At 30.1% G+C, this 23,060-nt stretch overlaps 4 protein-coding genes across 10 annotated transcripts; 2 read left to right on the top strand and 2 right to left on the bottom strand.

Moving 5' to 3' along the window:
- The first annotated feature begins 2,743 nt into the window (after positions 1-2,743).
- Positions 2,744-4,922, top strand: LOC134835728 (F-box/LRR-repeat protein 4). Its single transcript, XM_063850662.1, has 2 exons — positions 2,744-3,930; positions 3,996-4,922. The coding sequence occupies exons 1-2, from the start codon at positions 2,825-2,827 to the stop codon at positions 4,768-4,770; spliced, it is 1,881 nt and encodes a 626-aa protein (XP_063706732.1). The 5' UTR covers positions 2,744-2,824; the 3' UTR covers positions 4,771-4,922.
- A 117-nt stretch (positions 4,923-5,039) lies between these two features.
- LOC134835727 (chromosome-associated kinesin KIF4) lies at positions 5,040-11,206 on the bottom strand. The gene is made up of 4 exons (XM_063850661.1): positions 11,006-11,206; positions 10,749-10,946; positions 6,483-9,501; positions 5,040-5,178 (listed from the first exon to the last, which is right to left on the bottom strand). The coding sequence occupies exons 1-4, from the start codon at positions 11,067-11,069 to the stop codon at positions 5,058-5,060; spliced, it is 3,402 nt and encodes a 1,133-aa protein (XP_063706731.1). The 5' UTR covers positions 11,070-11,206; the 3' UTR covers positions 5,040-5,057.
- Positions 11,207-11,276: 70 nt separating this feature from the next.
- Positions 11,277-16,661, top strand: LOC134835729 (modifier of mdg4-like). Of its 7 annotated transcripts, none has more exons than XM_063850667.1 (5): positions 11,277-11,502; positions 11,760-12,786; positions 13,613-13,657; positions 14,725-14,968; positions 15,717-15,880. In XM_063850667.1, exons 2-5 carry the CDS (start codon positions 11,772-11,774, stop codon positions 15,754-15,756), a joined length of 1,344 nt encoding a protein of 447 aa, XP_063706737.1. In that variant the 5' UTR covers positions 11,277-11,502; positions 11,760-11,771; the 3' UTR covers positions 15,757-15,880. The 7 variants fall into 7 exon arrangements, 6 of the variants coding, with proteins under 6 accessions (XP_063706737.1, XP_063706733.1, XP_063706735.1 ...); XR_010162221.1 differs by lacking the exon at positions 15,717-15,880 and adding an exon at positions 15,379-15,511 and having other exon boundaries at positions 11,278-11,502; positions 14,725-15,140; XM_063850663.1 differs by having other exon boundaries at positions 11,278-11,502; positions 15,379-15,841.
- A 485-nt stretch (positions 16,662-17,146) lies between these two features.
- Positions 17,147-22,669, bottom strand: LOC134834265 (protein white). The gene is made up of 10 exons (XM_063848858.1): positions 22,502-22,669; positions 20,674-20,899; positions 20,497-20,619; positions 20,172-20,416; positions 19,279-19,477; positions 18,688-19,223; positions 18,099-18,230; positions 17,811-18,039; positions 17,468-17,751; positions 17,147-17,409 (listed from the first exon to the last, which is right to left on the bottom strand). The coding sequence occupies exons 1-10, from the start codon at positions 22,547-22,549 to the stop codon at positions 17,308-17,310; spliced, it is 2,124 nt and encodes a 707-aa protein (XP_063704928.1). The 5' UTR covers positions 22,550-22,669; the 3' UTR covers positions 17,147-17,307.
- Positions 22,670-23,060: the final 391 nt, after the last annotated feature.

The following is a 23,060-nucleotide window of genomic DNA, read 5'->3' as shown; positions in this document are numbered from 1 at the left end:
CAAAAAATGTAACAAAAACACAATTTATGTCCCTTGAGTCTTGAATAATGTCTTCCTTTTTTAAAAACAATTTCCATTTCCATTCAAGAGCGAGAGACAGACAAAAAATGTTATTGAAATGTTCATACATTAAACATTGTCACCACATACTCTCGGCATGCATTTATCATCATCATTGAATTTGTCCACCTGTTATCCGGATCATCGTCATAACACGAGAGACGTCTCCTTTGGGTATCAAATTTTAATGATTTCTTAAAGAGTATCATTTCATTTTTTTTTTGTTTTTGACGAAAGAGTTTGATATTGATACATTTTTTGTGTCATTATGAGGTTAGGAAGTGCATGCATCTGTTAAAGAAATTTCATGGAATTTAATTTTTTTTTTTTATTTATTTTTTCAAAAAAATAAAATTAGGTAATTTTAATTTTGTTTTTATTTTTGTTTTAATTTTAAATAAATTAATGAATTTAAATGAATTTTTTAAATTTTATTTTTAAATAAATAAATAATTTTAATTTATTTTATTTTTTTAATTTAATAATTATTTTTATTTAAAAAATTATTTTCTTTTAGAATAAAATTAAAATAAAAAAAAATTAATTACCATTCTCTATAAAAAAATTCCCTTTTAATTATTTTATGCATATCATAAGGGAAACACGTCATGTTGCTTGAAATATTTCAATTAAAATGTGCGAGTGAATAAAAATTATTTTTTTTCTTTCATAAAACAATAAAAATTCATCAATCACAACTTTTCTTTGTTTGTTTTGTGTTTTTAAATAATAGTTTCGTGCTTTAATAAAAACAAAAAGACGGATCTTGATTAATTTTGCGTGGTTTTTAACCAACTTGCGATTAAAACAAACAAAAATATAAATAAATTCTGGATTTCAATTATCTTTTTTTTTAATTCATAAATCAACAGTCAAGTAAAGCGACTCGAGCAATGATATACCCCAAAGGACTTGCGTACGATATCGGATTGTCGGAGCTTTTCTTGCTTCATAAATAATCAATATGATTTAATTCGAGTCTCGTAACGAGAGAGAGAAAAAGCCATATTTACGATATCAAACGTTCCGCCGCATTTCAACTACATTATTTCTGAATTTATTGCACATTTATCTTTTAATTCACTCGATTTCGCGCTGTATGCTGCTTATTCAAGTACTTGCGAGGTTCGCGAGTTAACAATAATGATAATCATACATAATGTTGAAGAAAAACAAATAAATCCTGTGGCGCTTCACTGTTAGCAGTCTTCGTCTTTTTTTTTGCTCGTTTTGCTTTGCTGCGAGAGAAAAGTTATAAAAATTAGTTGAATATTTAGTTTAATTTTTTTTTTATAAAAATTAAAAAAAAAAAATAAAATGAAGGTAATGAAAATCACAAGAAAAGAAAAAATATTTTCTTCTCGAGTGCGTTTCAGTAATCCTTTTAATAAATAAATCTCCAGCCTATTTTTAATATCAAACCGGAGAATAATAACAAGAATATCCACTCAGATGGTCTTTTTCTGTACATCCATATTATCTTTCTTTTTATTATATTTAGATACCTTCTCGTATGTATTTCATCAGTTTCTTCTTCTCTCCGTGTTTTTTTTACTCGTCTTGCACAAAGATACAATAATCATGTCAAATTGATCATTCACTCATGTACAAGTCTGATGCTAATTCAAGTGAAAAGGTATGTCTAAGTTTTTTTTTTTGAATTTTTTTTAAGTATTTTGGAAACAATAAAGAGTTTAGAGAAGAATTTCCGGTCAAAGTTTAATTGATAGGATTTAAAAAAAAATTAAAATAAAAATATTTTTTTTAAGAAAAATTTTTAAAAAAATTTATTTAAAAAAAAGAATTAAAAAAAAAAATAACTATTAAATTATTTTAATTTATAAATAATAAAAATTAAAAAAAAGTTTAAATTATAAAAAAAAAATAATTTTTTTTAAAAATTAAAATTATTTTTTTGATTAAATTAATTAATTAAATAATTTTAATAAATAAAAAAATTTTTTATTTAAAATTGATTATTAAATTATTTATTTATTTAGGCAATTAAAATTTGAAAAATTATTATTATTTTAAAATTAAAAAAGAAATAAAAAATTTTAAAAATTAAAAAAAGTTATTTAAAAAAAATTAAAAAATTTTAAAATTAAATAAAAAAATTTTAAAAAATAAAAATTATAAAAAAATAATAAAAATTAAAATTATTTTTAAATAAAATAAAAATTATTAAAAATACAAAATTTATAATATAATTAAATTAAAAAATAATATATTTTAAACTTTAAATTAAAATTTAAAAATAAAATTTGAAAATTATTTTAAATTAAATATAAAATATTAAAATATAAGAAATTAAAAAAAAAATAACTTTATAATTAACGATCGATTTGAATGGTTACGTGGATGGTTACGTAAAAAATTATCAAAAGCTTTAATTTAATGAAAATGATAAAAATATTTAAATTAAATTTATTAGCGCCATTGCGATTATTATAATAATTTTAATTTAATTATTAACGATCGATTTAAATAGCTTACGTGGATGGTTACGTCCTTATCAATTGCATTCGTCTCAAATTCGCCCTCATGGTCACTATGGATTTCCTCGTGCAAGTCGTCACGAGCCTCAATTATAACAGCATATAACAGTATCACTTTCGATCGTCTCATGGTCACTATGGATTTCCTCATGCAATTCAGTCACGAGCCTCTTGAAAAACAAAACAATAACAATTTCCTTCTTATATTAAATTAACTCCTAAAAAACCCCTTGAATGGGCACTTAAACGTTCGAATCACATTAAAAATGTTGTCGACCGAAGAGACAACAGAGTCAGAAACCCCTTCAGAATCGGAAACAAGCAGTAACAACACGTCAGATATCGAAATTTCCCAATATGCTGCTGAAGTACTCGACTGCAGTTCCCAATTTGGCCTTGACACGAGCATCTCCTACACATCGCAAAACATTCTCGGACGCCCGTCGCAGTACCCCTCGCACGGCGATTTCCCCGAAACATTCGCTTTTCGTACTTACGGCCCTTGGTGGCGCGACTTATCTTCCTGTCCCGCGGAATTTCAGGCGCAAAATCAACCAACGCTCGTCGCTGACGACTTCATCGTGTTGCAATTCGAGCAATGTGTCTTCCCGGAGCACATTTGGATCTACGAAACGTACAATCCGGGCGCCGTAATTCGGATATGGGCTTACACAGTAATCGATCAATGGAGTTTATTATATGAAGCTGATGCTGCGGAATGGATTTCGGAACGCCATTCGGCTCGTGCAAGGAAATTTCAACCGAATATCAAGAGAATTTCGTTGCCAACACGAATTCTGAAGATCGAATTCAAGCATTCAAAGTTGAATTATTTCACGGAAATCGATGCAGTTGAGATGGTAGGCAAAAAATACGTCAATCCGCATCGTGTGAAGCAATTTCCGACAAAAAGACAGTTCAAGGGCCCAATTCAGAAGAAGTTGGAGCTTCAAATGGTTCGTTTTAAGCCTCGCGACGACCAAGATAAGGCAATTCAGGAGTTTTTTCGGTACGATTTCAATCGTTTTGTGCAGGAAGCTGGGCTGGATCGCCCAAATCGCGAAGATTTCCAAGAAAATTCATCGTCTGAAGCGAAAGAACTCACCTTAAACACGTTGCCTTACGAAGTATTGTTCAAAATATTGTCAATGTTGGATCTGCGATCATTATTTCGCATCGCGCAGGTCGATCGAACACTCTTTGATGTCGCCACAGACCCTCTGCTCTACACAGAAATCAATTTGAAACCTTATTGGCCCGTAACTAACAACGTTTTGCTGCGATCTCTGTCGAAACGGATCCGATTCCTGCGAAAATTGGACTTGTCGTGGTGCGGATTGTTCAGTTGCATCTCCGGAAGTCAATTTAGAGAGTAAGTTTTTGTCAAAATTTTCAAAATTTTCACTAAAAAAATTATTTTTTGATTTTTTTCCGTAGTTTCATTAAAGAACGTGGCTCTTCGCTAACTCACCTTCGTTTGGATTCCTGCAAATTCCTCAACGATTTGTGTCTGAACACAATTTCGATGGTTTGTCACAACCTCAAGGAGCTTTCACTTCGTAACTATTCCATGGATGGTCAGGATTTTTATCCATTAGCGCAACTTCGACATCTGGAGCGTCTCGATTTGTTTCGGGCGTGCATCGAAACCGAACCGCTTTGCCAAATCTTGTCCAGCAATCGACACTTGAAGCATTTAAACGTCGGTTTGAGCAGTTTGTTACTCAATATGGACGAAATTGCGATCCAAATCGCGCAAACTAACAAGGAAATGATCTCGCTCGACTTTTGGAAGTCGCAATCTCTGACGAATCAAGGTCTCCGGGCGCTTGCCGAGTGTCACGACCTCGAAGAAGTCGACTTTGGATGGTGTTTGCGTGAAGAAACGCCGCCAACGGAAAGTCTTTTGGCGTTTTTGAAGAGTTGTCCTCGCCTGAAAAAGCTTTTTCTCACCGCAGTGCGAGGATTAACGGATCGCGATCTCGACAACATTGGCGTTTATTGCCCGAATTTGCAGCAACTTGATCTCATGGGCATTTTCGGGATCAGTACAGATGCTGTCGAACGTCTTTTGTCGAAATGCAAGCGACTTAAACTCCTGGATCTCAGTTTCTGCAACCAAATTGACGAAATAAGGATCGTTTTGTGGCGCAGCATCTTCGACGCGAGCATCAAACGAGACCTAAGTCACATCGATCCATTTCCATTTTGATGTAGTTTGTGTCGTCGACGCTTTTATCGAATAAAATTTAGATAGACAAAAAAATATTTTTGAATTACGAAAAAAATTATAGGAAAAATTTACCAAAAAAAATGTCAATATTTTTATGACAGAAAAAAAAGAAATATATTTATTTTAACATGTATATTTAATAATAATCGTTAATAATTAATAAAAGTTAAACAAATAAAAAGATCAAAAAACGTTTCATGGGACTAAATACACGTCCAAAAAAATACAATAATTACTTTTTAAGGTTTAAGGATCATTTTTCGAGTTCATTGAGGCAACTGAAGATGTTTTGCAGCATTATTGTTGAGCAATTCAGGCTCCAATAAAGGTTTCCGCTTCTTTTGTGAGTAAATGTAAACAGGAGTTGTCACATCCAAGTCGGGTAATCTATAAAAAAAAAATAGAAAAAAAAATATATTAGAAAGTGTGGGATTTTTTTCAAGTTTTTGAAAAATTGAATAAATAAATTGAATAAATATTTATTCTAAAGATGATTTCTGATCATATTGGGTCGATATTTGACGTAACAAAAAAAATCAGCGATTTGATGTTCAAACGCTGATAAATTTAACAAGCCACTTTTCGATCAGTTTTAAGCCTAAAATTGAATAAATATTCATTCTAAAGCTCATTTCTGCTCATATTGGGTCGATATTTGACGTAAAAAAAAAAATCAGCGATTTGAAGTTCAAACGCTGATAAATTTAACAAGCCACTTTTTGACCAATTTTATGCCTAAAATTGAATAAATATTCATTCTAAAGTTCATTTCTGTTCATATTGGGTCGATATTTGACGAAACAAAAAAATCAGCGTTTTGAAGTTCAAACGCTGATAAATTTAACAAGCCACTTTTCGATCAGTTTTAAGCCTAAAATTGAATAAATATTCATTCTAAAGTTCATTTCTGTTCATATTGGGTCGATATTTGGAGGGTCAAACTCTGATTTTTTTACAAGCCACTTTTTGACCAATTTTAAGCCTAAAATTGAATAAATATTCATTCTAAAGTTCATTTCTGTTCATATTGGGTCGATATTTGACGTAAAAAAAAAATCAGCGATTTGAAGTTCAAACGCTGATAAATTTAACAAGCCACTTTTCGATCAGTTTTAAGCCTAAAATTGAATAAATATTCATTCTAAAGTTCATTTCTGTTCATATTGGGTCGAGTCGATATTTGACGTTCATTTCTGTTCATAATATTTGACGTAACAAAAAAATCAGCGTTTTGAAGTACAAACGCTGATAAATTTAACAAGTCACTTTTTGACCAATTTTAAGCCTAAAATTGAATAAATATTCATTTTAAAGTTGATTTCTGTTCATATTGGGTCGATATTTGAAGTAACAAAAAAATCAGCGTTTTGAAGTACAAACGCTGATAAATTTTACAAGTCATTTCTTTTTTGATTTGACCAAACGCTGATAAAATTTAAATATTCAAGTTCATATTTTTGACTAAAATTTGAATAAATATTCATTCTAAAGCTCATTTCTGTTCATATTGGGTCGATATTTGACGAAACAAAAAAATCAGCGTTTGGAAGTTCAAACGCTGATAAATTTAACAAGTCACTTTTTGACCAATTTCAAGCCTAAAATTGAATAAATATTCATTCTAAAGCTCATTTCTGTTCATATTGGGTCGATATTTCGATAAAATTTTTCAAAAATATTATTTTCCTTACCTCATCTTTTTCGGCGTGGCAACACTCGTATCAAACGTGGCATTAGCACCATCCTCATCCATGCTATGTTTCCTCGAGACATTCCCTTCCTTCTTAACCATCGGCGTCATTTCGCCCTCATTCTCGTCATTCTCATTAAATTCATTTTTCACGATATTCAGGCATTTCTCGTGGTCACACTTGCAATGATCGCCGCATCTCTCATTCCTTTTACGACACGAACAAACTTTCGTACTGCAATTTCCCTTACAGGCACACTTATTGGGTCCCTCAGTCGACATTTTCCGCGGCACATCTGGAATGGCAAACGACTTGCGAATCAACGACGTTGTGCGACGCGTTCGTTTCGACAACGGAGTTTTCCGCCATTCGGGATCCAAAGTCGAATTATCGAGATCATCATCTTCATCGTCGTCGGTTTCATCGATAAACTCAAAATCGCTATGGGGATCTTCGTAGACACGACTAACGGATTTTTTCTGTTTTGGCGCCGGTTTTGCCTTATTTTCCAACTGAGCTTCGAGGTCGGCGCATTTTTGTTTGTAGCTTTCGAGTTCGTTACGAAGTTGCTCCATTGTGTCAGCCATCGCTTCGCCGAATCCCTTTTCACTTTCAATGACAAAAGTATCGTTCAGGGATTCTTTTTTCTTCAAAACATCAATTTCACGCAAAACCCACGACATTTTCTCCTCATAATGTTTTTGCATGTCGTTAATTCGTTGCTCATATTTCAATTCTTGTTGTCTCAAAAGATCTTTTTGCGCTTTCGAATCCTCTTCCAGCTGTTCCGCATGCACTCGCAACTCATCCATCTCCAATTTGTATTGAATGTAATTCTCCCGATCGGTAATTGATTGCTTCATAAGCGAATTGTACGCCATTTTGTAATCCGCCATATTGGAAATTTGATCTCCGATCTCTTTGATCTTCGCATCAATGTCCATGGAGATCACCTGGGTCTGCAAATCTGAAATTTGGGCACTTCTGAGTTCGATTTGCTGCTGAATTGACTGAATTTCTGCCGCATTTTCCTTCGGATGCTTCTTGATCTGTAAAAGGCGCGCATTTAGGGTTGCCCGATCATCCATCAAACTCTTAACAGACATTTTCGCGTCAACAATGGAATGTATAACCAGCAGTTCATTGATCAAGTTCTGTTGAATATTCGTATTTTTGGAATTTTTTTGTGCCCGAGCTGAACTTTGTTTGTCCAGGGCTTCTTTGAGACGTTTACTTGTGGCAATTGCTTCTTCCATCTTGCGTCGCAGGACATTTTGTTGCTTTTGGTGCATCGATTCCTTGCGAATCAGCTCCAATTTTCGCTTTTGATCGACTTCTTTCATCTTCGTTATTTCCCGTTCCTTACTTAAACGCCATTGACGGAACTGATCGCTCTCGAGACGCATCTGCCGAATCAACTTAACCTTCGACGTTTTCATTTCCTTGATCTCGCGATCGAGTAATTTGACGCGTTCGCCATCTTTAGCCTTGAGTTTCAGCAATTTTTCTTGTTGTTGACATTTTTTGCGTAAAACTTCGATTTTTCCTTCGAGCTCTTGTACTTTTTTACGACGTTCCTCCGCGAGTTTGGCGCATTTTTGTTCAGTCTTTTGATTTTTAACGTCTTCCAACTCTTTTGTAAGGTGCTGAATTTGCTCGAGATAGTCCTTGTTGATGTCGACACTTGTCACATCGGGATCGTAAGTCGTGAGACGCGAACAATTTTCTTTGATTTTTTGATGTAACTGCTCCTTCAAGGCTAAGGCAGTGTTCAAATCGCGTAATTTTGTCGCATAATCCTGTTGCTTGACGGTATGTTTCTCGAAATTTTCTTGAATGTCATCTTGCCCGTGATGCGAATCGTTCATGGAAGTATCGTTCACGGAGGAAATTGTTTGATTTTTCTCACTTTTGTATTGCGCCATGATTTTATCGATTTCTTCGAACATCGAAGTGATTTGGGCCAAAGTTTCGGGATCACTTAATTTTTCCTCGAAATATTTCAGGATAAAAAGTTTGAATTCGTCAACTTTTTGTCCGACTTCGACACAAACATCTTCCGCCAGAATTGCTCTCATTTCAACATTTGTCAAATCGATCAAGGTATTATGCAGCTGTTTCGTCAATTCGTTATTTTTCTGGTTCAAACGTTGCATTTCGACGGGATCGACATTTTCGTTACCGATATTCGGATATGCCAATCCCGGATTTTTACCCACAAGAGCAAGACGAAGTCTCTCAACTTCCGCTTTGAGCATTTTCAGCTCTTGTTTGGTCGGATCCATGTTAACTGTGGGCTTATTTTTGATCTGTTTCGCTCGATTTGCGTAAACAAGCGTGTTATTTGTCTCTTCGACGTTGTAGTCAGCAGGCGACACACACGCGATCATCAAAGTGTACGAATTGCCGCCCAACGAATCTTGTAGCAAGCGCGTTAAAACGCTTTCGCGATACGGAATGTGACTCGACTTGGAATCGCAAAGCGCACAAATGACTTTCCCCAAGGAAAAAAGTCCCATATTGATGTTGACGCCTTCTTTCATGCGCGTTCCCGTGGCATTTGTCTTCTTACAACGCTCCGATCCCGCCAAATCGACCAGCAAAAATTTCGATGTTATTTCCGGAGATCCGTCGTGAGGGCTGATGCATAAATTCAACGAATAAACCGCATGCGAGCGGGATGATTCTTTGTTCATGGCAGTTGCGCCGACAGTTCGTTTTTGGGAGCCGCTTTGAAGGTAATTTAAGCAATCTTCTGGTTTAAAAACGGATTTTTCGGATAAGCCCTCGATTTTGTTCATTTGAACTTTGCGTACGCTGTTCTCGCGGGACACGTTTTCGTCGGTGAGCAAGTCGAAAACTTCCTCGTTGTACAATTCGTAGAAGGAACAAGTGATTTTTACGTCGGAATCGTCTTTTTCTTGGATTTTTTCGAAGATTTCGCGGACTGCGCGGGGAATGACGCCCATGTTTTGGCCTTCTTCGCCGTTTGAAGCGGTGCCCATTGTGTAGGTTTTACCTGTTACGAGATTTTAATGAGATTAATTAATGAATTTTGGAAATTTTTAAATTTAAAAAGTTCAAGAAATTTTTTTTTTGATTTGGTTTTTTAAGAAAGAAATTCTTAAAAAATGATATTTTTGTTGAAAATCAGTAAAAAATGCATCAAAAATTAAAAAAATTTGAAGAAAATGTTCAATTTTTGTTATATTTTGAACCAATTTCTGAAAAAAAAATTAATTTGAAAATTTTTTAAATATTAATTATTTTCAAAAATTTTCGAAATTTTACAATTTATAATGCATTTTTGTTCAATTATCAACAAAAATATAAATTTTCATAAATTTTTTTCTCAAATATCTTCTCAAAAAATTAACATTTTTTTTTTTTTCAATGAAAAATTATTTAAAAGTCGAAAAAATACTAAAATTTCAAAATTTTTGAACAAATATTTGCATTATTTTTTTTTTAAAGTTAAATTTTTGAACTTTCAGTTAAAAAAAAGCTTAAATTTTTCAATTTATGTAAAATTTGCAAAAAAAAAAATAAATATTATTTTTGAAATATTTTAAAATTTTGCCTTAAAAAAAATAATTTTAATTTAAAATTTCCTTAGTTTAATTTCTGATTCTCGTTAATTTTTTAAAAATTAATTTTGAGATTTATCTTTTAGAGTAGAAAAATAATTTTTTGACCTTAAAAATTTTTTTAGTTTTTTTTTTTATTTTTTTTTTTTTTTGCAAAATTTTTAATTTTTAGTTCTAAAGTCAAAAATTTCTTAATATTTAAATTTTATGAATGAAAAAGTCGAAGGAAATATTCAAATTTTAAAATTTTTATACAAAATCAAGAAAATTAATTTGAAAAGACACATTTTTAAAGTTTCAGATAAAAATTATTTAAATCTTTTAATGCAAAAATTAAATTTTGAACAAGAATTTAAAAAAATTAGTTCAAATATTTTATAATTTTGCCTTGAAAATTTATTTTTTTAAATTTAATTTCTAATTTTGGATTATTTTTTGTAAGAATTAATTTTAAAATTCGTCTTTTAAAATTGCAAAATATTTTTTTTGACTTCCAAAATACTTTATGAACAAGAAAATTGACTAAAATTTTTTTTTCTTCAAAAATTTTTTTTTTTGTTTTTTGCAAAAAAATTAAAAACACAAATTTTTAAAAATTAATTTAAAAAAATCAATTTTTAATAATTAAAAAGTGCCTGAAATCCAAAAAAAAAATAAAATAATTCTCAAAAAATCTCACCCGAGCCAGTTTGCCCATAAGCCAAAATCGTTATATTATATCCCTTGAACAAGTTTTCAATCATCGGCTCAACCGCATCGCTGTAAACTTGCTCCTGCGAGTCTTTCTGGCTAAATACATGGTTAAAAGTGAACGCTTCTTTATCGCGAACATTCACTTGAGGCTCTCCATCTGTTTTTGTTACGACTTCGACACATCCTGAATGAAAAATCATTTCAGAACAAAGAAATTCCCTTAAAAAATCCAAAAAATCTCACCTTTAATGATTTCCGAATGCACCAATGGTCGAATTCGCACTGCTACCATCACATTACTCGCCATTTTCCCGAAAAATATTAAATTTTGTCAAAAATCCCGATGATAAAAGGTTTCAGCTACTGTTCAATCGTCAAAATTAACTATTTTGGTCCCAAATAATCCCTTTAATTGTCGAAATTTAATGAAAAATAATTTTTTTAGCAATGTCAGTTACGGAGATGGCGGTTAAAATGTGACTTTTTGAATTGCCAACTGGGTCAAGTGTCAAAATGCGTGACAGCCGATTGTGCATTGAGCAGTAAAAGAGCGTCCATTAAAGCGTCGAAATAATTTTCAGTAGTTTTGAGTGCTTAAATCCGTGAATTTCTCGGAAAATATAGGAAAAAATTGTAAAATTATTGTTCCAACAGCGATTGGAATTGGAGAATAAGAGGGAAATCAAGTTTAAAGAGGATTTTTCAGCTATTTACTGTATGCGCATCAGATCCATGACCAGGTAATTATTTTTTCGTCTTTTCTTATTGAAATTTCGGGTAAATCTGGGGGAATTTTACTTCAAATGATGGATTTCAAAGGGATTTTTGTTTTAAAAGTGGTTTTTACAGGAAATTTTTGAGTTTTTGTGGATTTTTCGGGGGTTATTGATAAAAGCGTATAACTCTATAGGATGACGTGCCCGTTTAACGCATCGCTACGTGTACTAATGCAGTAACTGTTTCTCTTATTATTGTTGTTGTTGTTGTTTCTTTGCAGCTAAAACAGATCATGGCTACGACGCAGCAGTATTCCCTAAAGTGGAACAACTACCTGACGCATTTGGCGTTCCATTTCGAGAATTTACGCAACGACGGCGAGTTTACGGATGTCACGCTCTGTTGCGAAGGCAAAAAAATCAAGGCCCACAAGGTAATCCTTTCCGCGTGCAGTACCTACTTTTGCGAAGTGTTCAAAGAAAACCCGCATCCGCATCCCGTGATCATCTTCAAAAATGTCAAATACGCGGAACTCGTTTCCATCATCCAATTCATGTACCATGGCGAGGTGAGTGTCATCCAGGACCTCTTGCCGACCTTCTTACAAACAGCAGAGCTGTTACAAGTGCGCGGTTTAACAGACACAAATCTCACGGAAAGTGCAAAAAGTCTCGTAGCGGAGGAGCAACGCCCCGCCGAGACACTATTCCTCGCTGTGCCGCAAGAAACGAACAAAATTCTGACGGCCCTCTCGTCGACGCCCATCAAAACGGTGCAAGCGACTCATGTGCCGCACGAAACTTACAGCCAAATCCGCATCGAGCAGCCGGCGACGACAACCAAAGTCATCGAGCATCACGTGAAACCGCCAACTTTGGTGAAACGCGTCAAAAAAACGCACACAATTCAGCAGCAACCGCAGCAAACCACACAACAAGTTCAGCAGCAGCAGCAACAGCCACAAACACACCAACTCGCAACAGTACAAACTTACGAAACGCTCGGCTTAGACAACGACGGCGAACTCATGGAGACGGAAGGAGAAGTCGAATTTCTGCAAACGACAGGCTTGAAAATGGAAATGCCCGAATTCAATGATGTCCCGAGTGGCGCGGATGCCAAAACGACGCAGATTCAGGAAAGTACGCCCTCGTATATTCAAACGTCGGATAATGTCACATACCAAATTATCGATGGGCAAGTTGTGAAACGGACCACGGGCGGGCAAACGACGACTGTCGTACAAACGCAAGACGTCTCGCAGGAACAAGAAGGCATGGATGAACAGGAAAACGAATCGGAATTAGGTAAAAAAAAATAATAAATTTAGGAAAATTTTTTTTCTATGTTTTTATCCCATGCCCCATTTTACAAGTCAAAAATCCAATGGGGCAAAATAAAAAAAAATTCACCAAAAATTACCGATTTTTGGTCTATTATAATAATTTTTCAAGGAATTTTTTAAATAAATTAATTAAAATTAAAATAAAAAAAAAAAATTAATCAAATTTTTTAACTTTTGTATTGAAAATTATTTATATTTTTGCAAGAATTTTCTTCTCTAATTTTTCTGTCGAAAATCATTGAATTAATGTTTTCAAATTTATTTTAATTTTTTTTTATGAAAAATTATTTTTCTATTTTTTTAAATTTTTTTTAATATTTTTTTTTATTTTTTTTTATTTTTTTTTTTTTTTTTTTAATATTTTTTTAAAATATTTTTTATTATTTTTAATTTTTTTAGTTGAATTCTTCTGAAATCAATTTAAAATAAGAAATTCTTAATAGATTTCAGGAGAATTCAACTAAAAAATTATTTTTCAAAAATTTTTTTTTTTTAATTTTGAAAACATAAGTTCAATAATTTTCGAAAAATATTTTTAGAAAAGAAAATTCTTGTAAAAATATCATTTTCAGTACAAAAGTTTTAAAAAATTAAATTTATTTAAAAAAAATTAAAATTTCTTGAAAAATTATAAAAATAAACCAAAAAAGGTTATTTTTGGTAAAATTTTTTATTATTATTTTTTTTATTTTTAAAATGGGATATGGGACAAAAACATCGAAAAAAATTGGAACGGCCTTAATAAAAAAAAAATAAATAAAAATTAATTAAAAATTTTTTTTTTGTAGCAATGTATCAAACGGACGACGGAAAGAACGAATCTCAAGGAGGAGGTACGTATCCTAGTTTTGACATGAAACTAAAAAAATTATTGTACTCCTACTCATCTGGGAGTTGCCTTGTGTTTTTTGAATCAAATTTCTCGCACACCATTTTTTAATTATTTTTTTTTTATTTAAAATTTTTTATTTTTTTTTAATATTTTTTTAACTGACTTTTTTTTAATAAAAATAAAAAAAGTCACGTGTGCGATATTTTTATTATTTTAAATTTTTATTTATTTTTTTTTATTATTTAAAAAATAATTATTATTATTATTCTGTAATCTTGTTAAATTTCTTTTCAAAATGTTCAAACAAAACAAAAATAAGGAAATATTTTAAGAAAAAAAAAATTATTTGAAAAGTTGCTTCTGAAAAATCATCAGATAAAGAGCCGAATAGTTGTTAAATATTTAATAAATAATTTTTTATTTTATTTTATAAAACAAAAAAAAATGACGTGTGATTTGTGATTGAATGATTTTTTGTAAGATTAAAAAAACCCTTGATGTGTGTTAAAAATTAATAAAAAAAAACGAACAAAATAGAGAGAGAGAAAAAAAATTTCGCTAAAAATTAAAAATGGGAGCATTTTATCTTATTTTCTTGTCTCCAACCGGATTTCAAAAAAAAAAAAATTAAAAAAAAAATTCAGCAAAGCCAATCTGTGATCTATTTTCATTTACTGGTTTCCTTTTTTCTTTTATTTTCCAGATGCTGAATTGTGCGTACGTTGTACTGTTTGTTGGAAAAGCTTTAAACATCCAATGAGTCTGACCTTGCACAAAGACGTACACAAAGAAAATAAGACAAAATGCCCCGTGTGTGCGCGCGTTTTCTCACGTAGTTACGATATGAAAAGTCATTTAACAAGAATACACAAACTCACTGATTCGACATAAGAAATTTTTTTTTTATAATTTTTGAATTTTATTTGAAATCTAAAACGTACAAAACTCTCTCAAAAAAAAAAAAATAAAAAAAAAATCAAAAAGTCACACAGAGCAACTCTTCAGAAAACAAAATTTGAACACAAAATTCTAAAAATTCGACAACTTTCTCTCTATTTTGATTTGCAGCCACTGGCTCAAGAGCAGCCACTGGAGACAAAAAGCACCAATGTTCCCAATGCAGTAAACGTTTCGCATCATTCAAGTCCCTTCTCATGCATTATAACATACACAAGGGTTTAACAGAGTGTAAAATTTGCAAAGCCGTGCTCTCGCGCACCGGCAACTTAAAGCGTCACATGAAACTAAAGCACAGCAACTTAGAACTCAAGGGCGGTGATATCGACGATTCGATCAAGATTGAACAGACGCCGTAAAGAGCTTAAAAAAATATTTTTTTTTTATAAAAATTACGATTTATTCGGTCCTTTATTCAAGAATGATTTTTTTTTTGTAAAATTGGTTTGTTTTTCGGGGGAAAAATTTTTAGAAAAAAAATTTAAAAAAAAGTGTCTCCAAAGATTTTGCCTTCTTTGTTTTGTTTGGTACTTAATTTCTATTTTTTTTTATTATTTTGTTTGATTTTTCATTTAAAAAAAAAATTTTTTTGCAAAAAAAAAAATAAATTTTTTCACCCAAAAAAAATTCTCTCATGTATTTTCCAGCCACTATTGTCACAAGTAAACACCCCGATAACACTAACAATAGTAGTAGTAATGCGAATAGTAAATGGACAAAATGTTCATTTTGCAAACTGGTTATAACAACGGCAAATCTTTGGAGGCACGTACGCACACAGCACACAAATCAACCGAAAATTCAGTGCGAAAAGTGCCATAAGACCTTTAAAAATAAGTATAGCTTGCGGGAGCATGTTCGCATGGCTCACGAAAACAAGCAACAAGGGCACCCAGCAACGCAAGAGGCAGGCAATCAACCGGCAACGGATCAGCTACAACTCAAAGTCGAAGCAGGCACAACAGTTACCGTTGTTGCTGCGAAGGACGCTTAAAAAAAATCTAAAAAAAAAAATTTTTTCTGCCTCTCCCCGTGAAAAACAAATCAATTTCTGTAAATAAAATGAGCTACAGCTCTTTCTCTCTAATGTAATAAAAAATTAGCAAAAATAGCAGAAATGTACAGTTAAACATAAAAAAATAGAACAAAACAGAATAATAATAATAATAATTCGCTCTAAAGAAAAAAAAAATAATATTTAAATTTTAAGTTATTTTTTTTTATAATTTTTTTTTATATTTTTTTCTGTTCAAAAAAAAAATTCAAAAAAAAAAAGACTTCTCAATGGAACAAATCCACATAATAGGCCAGGCTCCGGATCAAGTTCAATCCATCCAGCGTGTCATTCATCGGCAAATCGGCACAAAAGAAGGCGAAACGGGCGTCGTTGTTGGCGGAAGCAATACCGTCTGCAAGGAATGTAATCGCACCTTTACATCAGCATCTGCCTTGCGACGTCATACAATGTCGAAACACTCAAATATCGGCGTGAAATATCAGTGTAACGTCTGTTCGATGTCCTACAAGACAAAATGGTCCCTTTCGACGCACATTTCGCGCTACCATCGACCGGCAGCGGAAAAACTCGCGCGCAAAAACAAGGGCAAGAAACAAATGGACCAAGAAAATACCGAAGAAACGGAAGTCGGAGGGGAACAAGTTACGGAAGTTGTCTTTGTCAAATCGGAATAAACACGCGAAATTTTTTTCTTCTATTTTTTTAATTTTTCTTTTTTTTTTATTAAGTTTATAAGAGTTGTATCGACGTTAACTTTTTTTTTATTTGTGTAAATATTTGTCTCGTAATGCAATTTTTGTTGCAGAAAAGAACAATTAATTAACAATAAGTTTAATTTTCATATTTTGTGAGATTTCAAATATATTAAATGAGAAAAAAAAACTTAAAAAGAAAATATGTAGAATAGTTTAAGGAAATATCAATAAAAATAGACCTAAGCACGACTATTAAATATTATTTAAAATTAAGAAATTCAATTTTAAGAAAAAATTTAGCAAAAAAAAAACTTTATTTTAATTATAAATTGATAAATAGTCTTAAGTCAAAGCGTAATAATATTAAAGAAAAAATGAAAGAATAATAAAAATTTATTCAAAATATTTTTTTTAAATTTTATTTTAATTGCTCAAATAGAAGGCTCAAAATTTTTTTAAAATCATTAAAAATTAATTTAAAATAATTTTTTTTTATATTTTTAGGAGAATTTTTTAAAACCTTGAAATTGATCAAAAATCATACAAAAGTGCTTTGGATGCCTTTCTGATGGTTCGTAAGCTTGAAAATTGAAAAATAAAAAATACGTAAAAAAAACGTAATTTTCATCTTGAGAGCCCATTTGATGGTTTTCAAGCTTGAAATTGAACAAAAGTTATGAAAAATGCCTTTGGATGTCTTTTGGATGGTTCTTAAGCTTGAAAATTGAAAAATAAAAAATACGTAAAAAAAACGTAATTTTCATCTTGAGAGCCCATTTGAAGATTTTTAAGCTCCAAATTTAAAAAAATCAATTTTACGTCAATATATATTAAAAATTTATTTTTCATTTTTTTCTAATTAATTTTTACATTAACAAAATCTCGTGAATTTTCTATCAAGAACTTAAAAATGAACAATTTTCAATAAAATAATGGTTTTATGGCAGCTTCTAACTTAAAAAATTATTCTTGTTCAGCTTTCTACTCCTTGCTTCGAGCTCTCAAGTGAAGAGCGATAAAAGCCATTACTCTGAACAAAACAATCAGTCCCAACATCGCCATGATATCCAACAAATAATTTGACTAAAAAATAAATTTTTTAAGTTTTTATAAAATTTTTTAATTTTTTAAATAAATTTACCTCTGAAAAGTTTAACGTTTCGAGAACAACTTTGCCCGAAGCAGGACACGTCGAGTTCAATCGATTACAATGAATTTCGCCTTCCTTAACACTCGCCCATTGATTTATCAAAAGAGCCTCATTGCCATAACGGAACCACGAAAGATACGATAACCACTTGAAATATTGCGGCACGGATCCAGAATTGAGGAAAAATCCGCCAAAAATGAGGAAGGGAATGATAACGGGAGGACCGACAGATAATGCCATTGAAATTGAGGAACTCGCACATGAAATCAGGTAACCTAAAAAAAAAATTTTTTTTTTAAATCTGAATTTTTTTGATAATTTGAGTTAAAATTACCGAATGATGTTGCAACGTTGCAAATTAAAGTGATAATTCCGAATGCGATGAAGAAATGTCCCCATCCCGGTTGCAAGCCAATTAACGGATACGAAAGCGCGGTGAACACAAAAGGAACGAGAATGAAAAGTGGCAATTCGGCAATTGTTTTCCCAAGGAAGTAAGTATCTGTTCGGTATAGTCTCGAACGGGATTCTCGCATGAAAACAGGAAGTTCGACACAAAATACCTTAAAAAAATAAAAATTTGTTAAAAAATTATTTTAAAAATCAAAGAAGTAGTGCTTACATTAATTACTGCGAAGACATTTTGGAAAGTCATGTTCGTCAAATAAAGGAAAATTGCACCATTGATGTTCATTACGCCGTCTTGCGTTAATGTTTGTCCATAAAAAATCACTCCGATGAGTAAGGCAACCATCTAAAAAAAATATAATTTTATTAAAAATATTTTTTTTAAATAATTAAAATAATTTTAAACAATTAAAATATTAATATGATTTAATTAAAAAAATATTTATTTTTAATAATTTTTTTTTTAATTTTTTTAAAACTTTTTTTTTAATTTTTTAAAAAATTTTTTTTAAATTTTTTTTTTAATAATTTTGAAAATTAATAATTTTAAATGAAAATTAAATTAATTTTTTAAATAATTTTTAAAATGAAAAATTTTATTATTTTTTTTAATATTAATTTTAAAATGATTTTTTTTTAAATTTTATTTATTTTTTTCAAATTTTTTTCTTTATTATTTTTTTAATAATTTTGAAAATTAATAATTTTATTCTTTAAAAAAAAATTAAAATTAAAAAATTTTACTAATTTTTTTTTTCAATTTTTAAATTTTTTAAAATAATTTTTCAAGAATTTTTCCTTACCGTCGTCTGTAACAATCTAACTTTAACCAACATTGGTTCCTTCAACACACTCAACCACGATCTCCATAAAATAGCGACAAACTGAGTCCACCAAGAAGCTCGATATCCGCCCGATGAAAATTTCTCCAAAGGATGCAAATAAAGCGATTCTGCCCGATGAATGACAATTTGCTCGTTAATCCCTCGTGCCAAGCTCGACACTGAAAATGCATCACAAACAGCTTTAATATTGGCACGACACTCCAATTCTGCATTCGGAGCAATTGCTAATTTTTGCACGTAATAATCCGCAGGATTGTAATTTGACGGGCAGGGGGATCCCAAATCGGTGAAAAATTGCGATGCTTGCATTGGAGTGCCAAGAAACGCAACTCGTCCCTCTGCCATGAGGAGAATTTTGTCGAAAAGACTGAAAAGTTCGGAGCTGGGTTGATGAATGGTTAGAATGATGGTTTTTCCTTTGTTTGCTAAATTTTTCAGGACAGTCAAGACATTGGCAGCCATGAAGGAATCCAAACCGGAAGTTGGTTCGTCACCTTTTTATTGAAAAAAATTAAAATTTTTGAAGAAAAAAATTAAAAATCAACTCACATAACAGTAAATTTGGATCAGTGAGGGCTTCTGAAGCAAAAGCAAGACGTTTTCTTTCGCCTCCTGAGAGACCTTTGACGACGCCGGGCACTCCGATAATTGTGTCAGCACATTTTGTGAGAGATAGTTCAGAAATTACTTCATTCACTCGCAAAAGTTTTTGTTTGTAGGAGAATGAGTTGCCCATTCGTAAAATTGCCTAAAAATAAAAATTATTAAAAAAAAATAAAATTTAATTAATTTTTTTTTTCATTCAGCATTTCATTTTGTTGATAATATTTTTTTTTTAATTTTTTATAATTTAAAATATATTTTTTTTTGCCTTTTTTTTCATTGACTTTTAAAGTCATTAATATTATTTAAATTTTTTTTAACGAATTTCAGAATTTATTTTTACAAAATTAACATTTTTTTTATTTTTAAGAATATTTAAATATTTTTATAATTTTTTTTTATATTTTTAAGATTATTAATTTTTTTATATTTTTTTTTTTAAAAATGTTTGTTACTCAACGATTTTTTAAATATTTTTTTTTGTTTTATTTTTTTTTAAAGGTCCATTTTTAAATTTAAAATGCTTCAGAAAATTTACAAAAATAGTTAAAAAAATTAAATTAAAATTAACAATATATATGGGAGTAACAAAAATTTCTAAATATTAACAAAATATTTAAAAAAAAATAATAAATATTTTAAAATAATAATTCATCAAAAAAAAAAATTTTTTTTTCAAAATTTTGAAAAAAAAAAAAATTTCAAAATTTAAAAAAAATAAAAAAAAAAATTAAAAATAAAAAAAATTTAAAAAATAATTTTGTTAAAGAAAATTCTTAAAAAAATGAAAAAATTCTTAAATAAAAAAAAATCATAAAATAATCAAAAATTCAACTTACTTGAAATATCAAATGCTCCTTCGTCGTCAACGATCCAATAAAAAGATCATCTTGTTGCACATACGCACATCTAGCTCTCATCGCTTTTGCATCAACAGGCACTCCATTTAACGCCCTTACAGCACTCGATGAAATTTTAACTCCTGGCGGCGATCGAAAAGCCAAAGAATTCAACAAAGTTGTCTTTCCTGCACCTGAGGATCCTAAAATTGCGAGCAACTCCCCACTCTGTGCAATGCCACAAACTAATTTCAGGTAAGAAAAAAACAAATTTCATCAAAAAATTTTTATTTTCAAACTTCAATTATTCGCTTAGATGACGAACCGTTCTTCAGAAGATGTTTCCGCGGCACGACATGCTTCTTCGATCGACTGCAGCAACTTTTGATGCGATCCCATAATTTTCGCCGTGTTGGAATGTCAGTTGGTTGTGCTTCACCAAACACATCTACGACGGAAAATGAGTCAAATTTCAGTTTTAAGGCGTTTCGAATGGACTTACCGATATTTTTCCACATGTAATTCAATCGTTCGTTGGATAAAATTTGAGACGACATCGCGCCGTAATTCTTCGGTTTGTCAACGTGCACGAGAATTGTGTGGTCTGTCGTCGTAATTTCGTCCAAATCCTCAGATTCTTCGCCGTCATCGTTTCGCGCCGCATGTCCTTGATAATAATTCTGCTCGACTCGTCTTCGATTCTCGGGATTTTGCTCACTTCCGTTATCCTGCAAAGAATTTGATGAAATTTCGTCGAGACATTTTTGCGGTCGAAGCAAGTTGTGACAAATTGTGTTGATGAAAGACAAAAAATTGCGAGACGAGGACCACAAAGGAGCGAAAATTAACGCGCGATTGTAATAGTTCAACGAAATATATTCGCTACGATTTCGACTGCGATTCTCATTCCGACAAAACGGAAAATTACTTTGTGAAATGCGAACCATTCTACATCTAATTCGATACTGAAACACATTTTTTTGTACAACTTGCTTCGATTCGCGCGAAATATTAAATTTTCATAGTATGAGTGAAAAATCAAGTTTTTAATTAATTCAAGAGAAATTTAATATTTTCTCATTTTCTGAATGAAAATTGTCACTCTAGTCGAAATTTGTCGCAGAATGAGCAGGGAAACCTCTAAAAAGAACGGTGAATTGTAACAAAACTGAAGGCAGAGGCATAAAAGCATGTGTAATTACTTCCCCGTTTCTCTTTAATTTTTTTTAGGAAATTTGATCTGGTTTTGTTAGAATTAAGGCCGATAACTTTTGTTTCTTTTTAACTTGTTTATTGAACCAGGACAGTTCACAGTAAATGTAGGATTAATCGATTAGCGTAATTTTTCAGAAGTAATTTGGAATTTTTATGGGAAAATTTCACATGAATTATGTTTAATTTTAAAATAATTTTCGAAGAATGGATCAAAGGTGTGTTTTTATGATTTTTTTTTTATTTTTTTTTTTTAATAATTAAAATAGTAGGTTTTTGGTTTTAATCAATTTTTCATTCAAATTAAATGAAATTTATTAATTTTTTTGCCCCATTAAATAAATTAATTAAAAAAATTTTAATTAAAATAAAAAAAAATAAATAATTAAAAAATTTTATTTTTATTAAAAAAAAAAAATTTTTTAATAAATTAAATTTTTAATTGTTTTTTTGAAAAATTTAATTTTTTAATTTTTAAATTTAAATCAATTTGAATAAAATTTAAATTTAAAAAAAAAATTAAATTAATTTTTCAATTTTATTTTTAAATAAATAAATTTTCAATGCAATTATTAATTGCTTTTAAAATTTATAATTTTTTTTAAAATTAATAAAAATTAATATTATTTATTTTTTTAAAAAAAATTATTTAATATTTGTTTTATTTTAAATTAATTTTTTATATTTTTTATTTTATTTTAATGAATATTTTTCCTTAATTTATTTTTTTTAATATACAACTTTTTTTATTCAAATTTTTAAAAATAATCAAATAAAAATAATTAATAATTTTATGAAATTAAAAAAAAATAATTTTCAGACAAAATTTTAAACTGTTTTAAAATATTTATTTTTTAATAAATTAATTTATTTAATTTTTTCATAAGAATTTTTTATATTTTTACATTTTTTAAGGACTTTAAATAATTTATTTTTTAAAAAAAATTTTCAATTTAATTTTTTTTTATTAATTTATTTTTATTTTTTTTTAAATTAATTTTTTTAAATTTTAAATAATTTGTTAAATAAATATATTTTTTTAATTATTTTTAAAGTAATTTTTTAAATATTTATTTCTCATTTAAATTTTTATTATTTAAAAATTAAAATATACTCACTGAATTATTTTCTTCAATCCCATCATATCCATCTCCAGCTTTTGTCATGTTTAATCCAAAATTTATTTTATTTTCCTTTTTTTATAAAATTCTTTTGATTTAAATCACTTTTTTCTTGATTTTCGTTCAGTTCTTAATTTTTCTTTTCACTTCAACTCAATCTCGACTCTGAAATTATCACAAAACACAAAGAAAAAAAATTAAAATTTGCACTATAAATTCATCTCATATCTTATCTCGTTATCTGTCTTCTTCGTCTTAAATAAATCTTCAAACACAAATTTAAATTTTTTTCACTTTCTCATCTTTTTTTTAAATTTCCCAACAAAGTAGATCTTAAAGCATCTTTGAACTCGTTTCAGCATGTCACATGACCGATATTCTCTCAACAAAAAAATTCCATTGACGTGAATTTCTCGGGAACGAGGTAAATAAATCTTCTTATCGCCTCATTTAGAACATTTCAGACTGAATGACATGCAAAAAAATTATCTTTTAAAAAACAATGGAAACATCGGATGCAACTAAATAAACAATTTGTTTACGTCGTAAGTAAGTA

The sequence above is a fragment of the Culicoides brevitarsis genome, chromosome 3, assembly GCF_036172545.1.
Source record: "Culicoides brevitarsis isolate CSIRO-B50_1 chromosome 3, AGI_CSIRO_Cbre_v1, whole genome shotgun sequence".
In the NCBI taxonomy this organism is placed as follows: Eukaryota; Metazoa; Arthropoda; class Insecta; order Diptera; family Ceratopogonidae; genus Culicoides; species Culicoides brevitarsis.
This window is presented reverse-complemented; position numbering and strand designations above follow the sequence as displayed.

Excerpts from the sequence above, each read along its gene's own strand:
- LOC134835729 (XM_063850663.1), top strand. The coding sequence starts at position 11,772 with ATGGCTACGACGCAGCAGTATTCCCTAAAGTGGAACAACTACCTGACG. Across the intron at positions 12,787-13,612 it reads GGAAAACGAATCGGAATTAG|CAATGTATCAAACGGACGAC; the intron begins GTAAAAAAAAAT and ends TTTTTTTTGTAG. Across the intron at positions 13,658-14,724 it reads GAACGAATCTCAAGGAGGAG|CCACTGGCTCAAGAGCAGCC; the intron begins GTACGTATCCTA and ends TTTGATTTGCAG.
- LOC134835727 (XM_063850661.1), bottom strand. The coding sequence starts at position 11,069 with ATGGCGAGTAATGTGATGGTAGCAGTGCGAATTCGACCATTGGTGCAT. Across the intron at positions 9,502-10,748 it reads TTATGGGCAAACTGGCTCGG|GTAAAACCTACACAATGGGC; the intron begins GTGAGATTTTTT and ends ATCTCGTAACAG. Across the intron at positions 5,179-6,482 it reads GCCACGCCGAAAAAGATGAG|ATTACCCGACTTGGATGTGA; the intron begins GTAAGGAAAATA and ends TTTTTTTTATAG.
- LOC134835728 (XM_063850662.1), top strand. The coding sequence starts at position 2,825 with ATGTTGTCGACCGAAGAGACAACAGAGTCAGAAACCCCTTCAGAATCG. Across the intron at positions 3,931-3,995 it reads TCCGGAAGTCAATTTAGAGA|TTTCATTAAAGAACGTGGCT; the intron begins GTAAGTTTTTGT and ends TTTTTTCCGTAG.
- LOC134834265 (XM_063848858.1), bottom strand. The coding sequence starts at position 22,549 with ATGACAAAAGCTGGAGATGGATATGATGGGATTGAAGAAAATAATTCA. Across the intron at positions 19,478-20,171 it reads AGGAGCATTTGATATTTCAA|GCAATTTTACGAATGGGCAA; the intron begins GTAAGTTGAATT and ends TTTTATTTTTAG. Across the intron at positions 18,040-18,098 it reads ATGTCTTCGCAGTAATTAAT|GTATTTTGTGTCGAACTTCC; the intron begins GTAAGCACTACT and ends TATTTTTTTAAG.